The following is a 9,356-nucleotide window of genomic DNA, read 5'->3' on the forward strand; positions in this document are numbered from 1 at the left end:
TCCACTCTGCGACCCCATGGACTGCAGCACGCCAGGCTTTCCTGTCCTTCACTGTCTCCCGGGGCCTGCTCAAACTCATGTCCTTCGAGTCAGTGATGGAATCCAACCATCTCATCCTCTGTCGTCCCCTCTCCTCCCGCCTTCAATCCCTCCCAGCATCAGGGTCTTTTCCAGTGAGTCAGCTCTTCGCATCAGGTGGCCAAAGTATTGGAGTTTCAGCTTCAACATCAGTCCTTGCAATGAATATTCAGGACTGATCTCCTTTAGGATGGACTGGTTTGATTTCCTTGCTCTCCAAGGGACTCTCCAGAGTCTTCCCACAGAACTGTGGCCCTGACTATTCTGGTAGGGTAGCATAATTAGAGGAGACGAGCACAGGCTCAGGGTTTAACACGATGCCAGCTAGTGGTGTGATGTTGGCCAAGCCTCTCAACTGTCCTTAAGGCTAGTTTCCTCTCTGCTCAGTTTTCCGCTCTGTGTTCAGTGAGCATTTATTTACCTAGTGCTCATTCTGTGCTTGCTCAGAGTTCTGATGAGTGCTAATTTACCCTCAAAGCAACCCAGTGAGGGCGTCCTGGTGGCTCAGCAGTGAAGAATCCACCTTACCGGACACTCGGATTCCAGCCCTGGGTCGGGAAGATCCCGGGAGGAGGAAATGGCACCCCACTCCAGTATTCTTGCCTGGAGTTTCCCATGGATGCAAGGAGCCTGGTGGGCTATAGGCCACGGGGTCGCAGAGTCAGACGCGACTGAACGACTACAAACAACAACCACCACCCTGTGAACTGCCCGCTCCTGCTCCCCCGTCGCACAGGCGAGGAAAGGGGCCCAGAGCGAGGCAGTGCCTTGTGGAGGCCACACAGCGCGGGCAGCAGGCTGGGCCCCTCCCAGGCCGTCGGGCTCCAGATGCGGCTCTGCACGCCCCTGCGCTCTCTCACGTGCGCACGTGCCAGCAGATTCCTGTTGTGATCTCTGCACGCCCCTGTGCTCTCTCACGTGCGTGCGTGCCAGCAGATTCCTACTGTGATCTCTGCACGCCCCTGTGCTCTCTCACGTGTGCGTGTGCCAGCAGATTCCTGTTGTGATCTCTGCACGCCCCTGCGCTCTCTCACGTGCGCACGTGCCAGCAGATTCCTGTTGTGATCTCTGCACGCCCCTGTGCTCTCTCACGTGCGTGCGTGCCAGCAGATTCCTACTGTGATCTCTGCACGCCCCTGCGCTCTCTCACGTGTGCGCGTGCCAGCAGATTCCTGCTGTGATCTCTGTCCACGCCAGGGGCCAGCCCTGCCACTCCTGGAGGGGGCATAGGTGCCGTCAGAGTCAGTAGAAGAGTCGACAGCGCCGTTGTAAGGGTCAGATGTGACGGTGAGAGGCCTGCGTGCACCAGGAGATTATTTCTGGCGCCAATAGACCCCTCTTCTCAGATGGCAGAACGTGTGGTTCACTCTCGACCTTACTGAAGAGTATACGTGGCATCCTGTCTCGATGGGAGGAGTTAAAGAAATTTCCTAATATCCTTTTCTTTTTTTTTGCCTTTTCATACTGTCCCTGGTGTCGCAAAGAGTCGGACATGACTGAGCGATTTTGAACTGAACATCCTGTTTTCATCTTTGAAATTCGTTTCAAAGAATATCGGATCATTGGAACCAGTCACTTTTCTGTTTGGTTCAAACCCGTCCTGTTCTTTTTCCTCGTTAGATTAGCAAAATGACTCGCTTTGAGTTTATTTTATGGAGCTGGCGGACTAAATGGGCTTTATGAATTGGCCCGTCATCTGCTTGGTTAAACCTAATTTCCTACCGACGCTTTCTTGTTTGAAAGATGCCGACCAGTACAAATATGGCAAGAACCGGGTGGAAGCAGATGCCAAGCGGCTGCAGGCCAAAGAAGAGGAGCTGCTGAGGAGGCGGGAGGGCCTGCGAGACAGGCTGGCCCAGCTGCGCAAGGAGAGGAAGGGGCTGAGGGCGGCCATCGAAGTGAACACCGGTACGCGGGGCCCCCTTCTGCGGGGCCAGCGCCTCCGCGCAGGGTCTGCTCCTCACCGGGCTCTCATCCTTCCACGTGGTGCTTCTTGCAGTTCCAAAGCCTTGCTGGAAGCCCGTGGCAGGGGCCACGGTGTGGAGTAAGGACCAGGCAGGTCGGGGCCCCCTGGCTGGGGCCTGGGTGGGTGCTGGGAGCTGTCCCAGCCTCGGGTGCTGACGGCCGGGTTGTCGGGGGCATGAGCCCTAGGGCTCCGGAGCTCTGGTCCCTGGCTGTGACGGCTGTCTCAGTGGGAGGACACGTCGTCCACAGAAGCCCAGGTGGTAGGCCCCCTGTGGGGCTGGAAGGAGCCCCCTGTTCCCTGCAGAGGGACCAGCGAGAGCGGGGTGGTGGCGCACTTGCGGATGGTATCTGGGAAGAGCCCAGGGGGATGGGAGCAACCCCAGGGGTTCGGGGGGGAGGAGGACACCCCAGTGTGGACTGCAGCCCGTCTGTCTCTAGGTCAGGCCTGTCGTCAGGCCTCCTGTAGGTCAGGCCTCCTCCCCGGGGGAGCTGGGCGAGCAGTGCCTGGCTCAGGGGTGGGTCCTGCAAAAACGTCTGTCCACTCCGCTCAGGGCTGAGTCTGATCCTGGGGCGAGGATGACGCTGTCAACTGTGATCCTTTGACCTTGGGTCGGGGGTGGGGGTGAGGAGGAGGGATGCAGAGACCAGGGTGGTTTGGAAGGGAAGCTCCCGCTTTCCATCGGCATCTGTGCCGGAGGAGCTGGCGGATGTGCAGCAGTTAGTCGGCATCTCCAACCGTCCCTGACTTTGTGCCTAGGTGATTTTTTAAGAAGGAAAGCACTTTCAGAGCTTAAAGGATGGGAGGCCGGTGTGTGCCGGTCTGAGACAACAGCCTGTAGGAGGGGCAGGAGGTGGTATCTCCTGTGAGACGCACCGCCCCCAACCCTGGGACAGGGAAAGGGATCAGAGGCTCAGGCAGAGACCTGAACAGGAGCCCCCAGGTCAGCAGGACAGGAGGAGAGTCCTTCGCTCCGGGTTTCCAGTTTGCAGGTTAGTGAAGATGCAGACAGATTAGACCAGCTTCGGGCCTGGGAGAAGAGAGCCCTCGTGTGCTGCCAGGCACCAGGCTTGGGCCATGCCCATCAGTCAGTTAATCCTTGGGGTCAGGTTCCTCATCTGTGCAATGGGCACATTATCTGCCCTCCCGTGTCACCATGACACATTTCAAAAAAGATAAATACAGTGAATGTGCCGTATTCCATGGAGACGTGAGCTGTATTATATTTTGAGCACAGGGGAAATTAAGATGACTCGAGTAGAGAAAAATGAGAACAGAAAAATATTCAGACGTTTCAAGTCAGTGACACCTTTGGGAGTCACCTAGTCCAAATTCCTCAGTTTAAAATGAGGGTGTTGAGGTCCAGGCCCCAAATTCCTGCCGTTTGTGAGCATCAAGGTCTTCTACTTCCCAGTCCATATTCTCCCAGCTGCATGAAGGGGGCATTTGGGAAGGGACCCTGTTCCTTTCAGGAACTGCTGGATTGGAGTTTGGTGGGAAAGACTCTAGTTGGGTGGGGAGCAAGAACCCCAGGGTTGGACCGAGCGCCTTGCAGAGGGTCCCCGAACATCCGTCCTCGGATGCTTGGAAGTATTTGCCTTCAGCTGGAGCAGTAGTGTTCCTCTGGGATTCCAGGCAGGAAGACCCAGGTGGTCCTGGAAGAGAAGCTGAAGAAGCTGGAGGAGGAGTGTAAGCAGAAGGAGACGGAGCGCGTCAACCTGGAGCTGGAGCTGACGGAGGTCAAGGAGAGCCTCAAGAAGGCCCTGGCTGGCGGCATCACCCTGGGGCTGGCCATCGAGCCCCGCTCAGGGACATCCAGCCCACAGGTACAGTCCACCTGCTCCCCAGGAGAGGGGCCAGGCATGCTCTCCCAGGTCGCAACTCATCCCTGTCCCCCAGCATCAGCCTCGCCAAGACACAGCTCACGTGCCCACCCGAAACGCATTCCTTGGCCATATTTCAAGGTCACGGACCCTGAATTTTTTCTTCTCTGTCTCACTGAACTTTTTTAAAGGTGGTGGAAACCCCAAGTTGTTTTCTTCCCTTTGGCAAAATCTGAGTACAATATTGGGTTGGTCAGGTTTTTTCTGTCTGATGTCGTGTCTCTGGGTGCCAATCGCTGCTCTCGGTTTCTGGGGTGACCCCACGTTCTGGGCTTCTCCCTTCCTCTCGAGGGTCTCCCACTCAGCCCCCTCTTGTCAGCTCTCCTTCCCTGTGCCCTACCTCAGGTCTGCTCGTCTATCTGGAGGGCCCCTCCTGGGACCCCAGAGCTGCCATCTGCCTGCGTGCGGCTCTCTGCCTTGTCCCCACCCCGACCACAGCCTGGGAACAGCGGCTTGCCATGAGGCACACCTGTCCTGGGGGAGGGCACGGGCTGCCCCCCTCAGAGCCCAGCTCGGCTTCCTGGGGGGTGGACAGAGCGGCTCCCTCCTCCCCACCCCACCCCTCAGCCAGAGTGGCCTTTGAAGGCATTTCCAAGTGAAGGAAAACGTGGGGAAAGCTGGCTGCAGCCCCTAGGGGGGTTTCTCAGCGACCCCTGGGAATGGTCACTGAAGCACTGTCCTCCTAAAACGACGTTCTGTGCGATCTAACCAGTGTTCTACATCACACGTTACGCAGCGAGCACAGGGCGGTCAGTCTTCGAGACCTCGTTTGGGGAAGGACAGCAAATTACAGGAGCAGCTTGCGATCTCACTGGGGACTGGGCAACCGCAGGTTCGCTCCGCTCCATCTCAGGACTTGCTCTGACCTGTGGAGACCGTGCTGTAAGCGGTCAGGCATCCTCCGGATTGGACTGTGGCACCCCGTGGCTTCAGCATCAGTCCTTCCAGCACATGTCCAGGGTTGGTTTCCTTTAGGATTGACTGCACTGAGCTCCTTGCGATCCCAAGAGGCTCTCCAGAGTCCTCTCCAGCACCACCACACAAGAGCATCAGTTCTTCGCTTGTCATTTTTGCCTATTTCCCAAGCCTGTTTTCTTCATCAAACATTTCCCTCGTGGAAAATACTGCGGACCTGGAACCCGCACCTTACCCAGTGCCTCCTCTTTCTGTTAACAGTCTCCGGTTTTCAGGCATCGGACTCTGGAGAACTCGCCCATGTCCAGCTGTGAGACCAGCGACGCAGAGGGCCCGCTGCCCGTGAACAGTGCAGCCGTCCTGAAGAAGAGCCGGCCGGCCCCCGGCAACTCGCCCTGCCGGGGCCACGTGCTGCGGAAGGCCAAGGTGAGCACCCACCCTGCCCGCTGGGGGAGCGGCAGTGCTGAAGGGGAGCAGGTATCCTGGGGGGGGGCGGCGACCCCAGCGCCGATGCAGGCAGGAGGGGTAGGGGCACTTCAGCGCTGAGTTTGTTGGGGATGGTGGGGGGCTGAGGAGCTAAGCGTGGCCTCCTGATCTGGTTCTACAGCTTCTGTATATTAGATACTGTTCCACGAGTATCTTCCCAGTTCTTTTCTAAAGTCAGACCCTCCTTCAGGAAGCCGTCCTTTCAGAGTCAGGAACGGCCAAGACCTGGTCTCTAGGCCTGTGCCATCTGTTGTCAGGAAAGCCTGCAGCTCTGGTTCTGCCTCCTGGCTTCTTCTGACTTGTGTCTTCTTTGATGAAGCAGAGATTGGCCAGGTGACCAATGGGATCCTTAAAACAAAAAAGAAAGTCAAGGCGTGCTCTTCTCCAACCATCCTCCAACCTCCCCACCCTCACCCCATAAACCTCTGCCCGAGGGGCCATCCTGTTGTGCCTTTCAGCTGTTCTCTGGCACTGCCCACTGAAAAGTTTTGATGCCAAACTTAAAATCTCAGAAAATTAAGCAACAACAAAAAAGCTGTAGATTATCAAAGTGCACAGTCCTGGGTGGTGTAGCTGGCAGTGTGTGCTGTAGTCCAGTCGCCCTGCTTCATCCGGACGGGTTTCATGTGCCCCGACGAACGTGGAGGCCGGCGCCTCCCCTCTCTCCCTAGTCGCCCTGCTTCATCCGGACGGGCTTCATCTGCCCCGACGAACGTGGAGGCTGCCCCCTCCCCTCTCTCCCTGGGACCCTGCTTCATCCGGACGGGTTTCATCTGCCCCGACGAACGTGGAGGCCGGCACCTCCCCTCTCTCCCTAGTCGCCCTGCTTCATCCGGACGGGCTTCATCTGCCCCGACGAACGTGGAGGCCGCCCCCTCCCCTCTCTCCCTGGGACCCTCTCCGGGCTGCCGTCACCTCTGTTCTCTGGCGGTTTTGGAGCCCAGGGCAGATCGGCTGGGAGATACTGTTTTCTGGAAAGTGGATCTGGCGTTTGATAAGAGCCGGAGTGTTGAGCACTGGCCGCTCGCTGCTGCGTTCACGGGCGGGTCCGTGACGGTGGCGGTTATAAACAGCATCTGCACTGTCTGCCTTCATAGCACACGGGTTTGACCGAGCCTGTGTGTGTTGGTAAATTTGGGGAAAAGAACGATTGTGTGCCATTGGTTACTTTGCTTCAGTTCAGTTCAGTCGCTCAGTCGTGTCCAACTCTGTGACCCCATGAATTGCAGCACCAGGCCTCCCTGTCCATCGCCAACTCCCGGAGTTCACTCAAACTCACGTCCATCGAGTCGGTGATGCCATCCAGCCATCTCCTCCTCTGTCGTTCCCTTCTCCTCCTGCCTTCCATCTTTCCTTAGCATCCGTTAAGTATTCTTAGTTTGCAGAGGAATATGTTTTGAGATGAGGAAACAGTGGAAACAGTGTCAGACTTTATTTTTCTGGGCTCCAAAATCACTGCAGACGGTGACTGCAACCATGAAATTAAAAGACGCTTACTCCTTGGAAGGAAAATTATGACCAACCTAGATAGCATATTCAAAAGCAGAGACATTACTTTGCCAACAAAGGTCCGTCTAGTCAAGGCTATGGTTTTTCCTGTGCTCATGTATGGATGTGAGAGTTGGACTGTGAAGAAGGCTGAGCGTCGAAGAATTGACGCTTTTGAACTGTGGTGTTGGAGAAGACTCTTGAGAGTCCCTTGGACTGCAAGGAGATCCAACCAGTCCATTCTGAAGGAGATCAGCCCTGGGATTTCTTTGGAAGGAATGATGCTAAAGCTGAAACTCCAATACTTTGGCCACCTCATGCGAAGAGTTGACTCATTGGAAAAGACTCTGATGCTGGGAGGGATTGGGGGTAGGAGGATAAGGGGACGACAGAGGATGAGATGGCTGGATGGCATCACTGACTCAATGGACGTGAGTCTGAGTGAACTCGGGGAGTTGGTGTTGGACAGGGAGGCCTGGCGTTCTGGGATTCATGGGGTCGCAAAGAGTCGGACACGACTGAGCAACTGATCTGATCTGATCTGATGTTTTGCCTGAGAGATATTTAGAATTGAGCTGTCCCACAAAGTCCCCCTAATTATTTGCAGAAGGGAAATACGATAAGAATATTCCCTTTTTTTCTTTACCGTCAAAGAAACAAGTGTATTACAGTTCTGTAGCTGCAGGCTCTGGAAGGCTACGTCTCGCGGGCCTGCCCTCACTGTGCAGGGCGTGTGCTCTGCGCGTCCCCCTCACGATAAATGTGAACTGTGTGGTTTTGGCTGCAGCAGACGCACAGCTGGCCACTCAGACCAGCCCAGGGCCTCCCTGACGGAGTGGGGTTGAGCGGGGTTTTCCCGGGACTCCCAAGCATAGTGACTGGGGAGCCGTGGCTGGAGGAAAGGGGTGGTGGCCCGGCCCGGGTGCTGGGAGCGTCCATCCACCTGTGAGTGCATCACACATCTCTGCTCCCACCGTGGCCTTTCTTTCTGGGACTCCTCTAACTCATCCTGGGTTCTCATCGAGAACCATCATCCCAGGCAGTGTTCCTAGGGTAATGCCCGACTCCCGAAGAGGGCTGCTCTGAGTGTGAGAGGGTGTGCCCGCAAAAGCCGGGGAGTGGCAGGTCGCCAGTCACAGGGTTTCCTGGTGTGAGAAGGGCTGACAGGCCCCGACCTCCAGCTCTGGGCTGCCGCATCCTCCCCGTCTGGGCACCGGCGCATGCGGGAGGTGGCCTGGCCTGCCCCGGCCCCAGGCGTGCCCTGTGGACCTGTACATGCCCCCTCTCCCCTCGCTTGGCAGGAGTGGGAGCTGAAGAACGGGACATAGAGCCAGAGGACGCCCGGCTCTCGCAGCGTCGAGTGACCGCCCTGCGACTGCGCTCCGGTGCCAGGACCCAGGCCCACTGCACGTATCCTCTCTACTGTATAATGGTTCCCTTTAAAGAGATTTACTTGTAACGCTTTGGCTTCCAACTTCATTTGTGAAAAGATGGCAAGGGGCGGAAGGTGGGGAGCCTCCCCCTCCGGCAGATGAAGAAGCCACAGCTTCCCGCCCAGGTAGACAACGGCTTCCACCCGTCCCCGCCCCTCCAGACCGAAGACCTGCAGGGACCTCGACGTGGACATGCTCTGCATACTGGGCGCAGCGTGGGCCTGCGGCTGCCCGCTGCTCGGCTAGGCGCCCCGGGGACACCCCCCCACCCCCCACCGCCCCCCGAGTCTCACCAGCGCCTCCCCCACACCTGGTAAAGTCACCACAGAGCTATGCTATGAAGCAGTTTCCCTCTGTTTTTATGAACATTTTGTGAACGGATGATTTTGTCACCAGGACACTCTTCTTTAGGCCTTAAGGAAACGCCCTCTCTGTCCTGGGTTGCACCTAGCGCCCAGGGCTTGCCGGAGCTTCTGGGTCATGTTTTGTCCGTGGTCTGTCCCGCTTTGGAAGGGTGGCAGAGGCTTTCGGCGCTTCACGTTCTGTGTGTCCTTTCCTGCTTTTTCCAGCATCCACGCCCCCTCCGACCCCTCAGAGCCAGCGGGTGGTCTCAGAGCCCTGGGCGGCCACGGGGTGACGGTCACACTCGTTCCCCAGGGGCCTGGCTGCCAGGCAGGGCCTCTTGCAGCATCCCTGTCTGCCTCCTGTGGGATGTTTCTAGAGCCTGAGACGTGACGGGGACAGGCCCGTCCACAGGGGGAGGTCATCTGGGTCTGAGGACCAGGCCAGCCCTCCCGTCTGCAGAGGGACCTCTCAGGAATACTCCTTGTGGGAAGCATGGCCACTGCCCAGGACAGCCATCAGTCACCCCGGAGCCCCCTACACGCCGACTGAAGGACCAGTCACACGCGTGCACGGGCTCTCTGCCCCCCGCCACCGGAGCGGGCCTGGTGTCCGCTGCCCCACGGGTGTGTGTTGTCAGATACAGGAGCGGGAAGCGAGTAGTCAGCGTCCTGTGACCACGTCCTGGTGCTCACGTTTTCTGCAGGCCACACGGTCAAGGTTGCTGTCGTCAGCAGGGTCAGAGTGGCCCCCGAGGCTGGCACGGGC

The 9,356-nt window shown here is 57.6% G+C and overlaps 1 protein-coding gene across 10 annotated transcripts in view; it reads left to right on the plus strand.

Annotated features, from left to right (window-relative positions):
* The window catches only part of AFAP1 (actin filament associated protein 1), a 145,029-nt gene extending 136,757 nt beyond the window's left edge, over nt 1-8,272 (plus strand). For all 10 annotated transcript variants that reach the window (XM_086407441.1, XM_086407445.1, XM_086407442.1 and 7 more), the window contains 4 exons: nt 1,822-1,986; nt 3,677-3,867; nt 5,101-5,265; nt 8,115-8,272. In XM_086407441.1, coding sequence (XP_086263567.1) covers nt 1,822-1,986; nt 3,677-3,867; nt 5,101-5,265; nt 8,115-8,141 — 548 coding nt within the window. In that variant the 3' untranslated portion in view covers nt 8,142-8,272. The remainder of the gene's footprint in view (nt 1-1,821; nt 1,987-3,676; nt 3,868-5,100; nt 5,266-8,114) is intronic.
* Nucleotides 8,273-9,356: the final 1,084 nt, after the last annotated feature.

Source organism: Bos grunniens, chromosome 6, assembly GCF_055505025.1.
Source record: "Bos grunniens cultivar Pamir isolate PY7600 chromosome 6, Bosgru_T2T1.0, whole genome shotgun sequence".
In the NCBI taxonomy this organism is placed as follows: domain Eukaryota; kingdom Metazoa; phylum Chordata; class Mammalia; order Artiodactyla; family Bovidae; genus Bos; species Bos grunniens.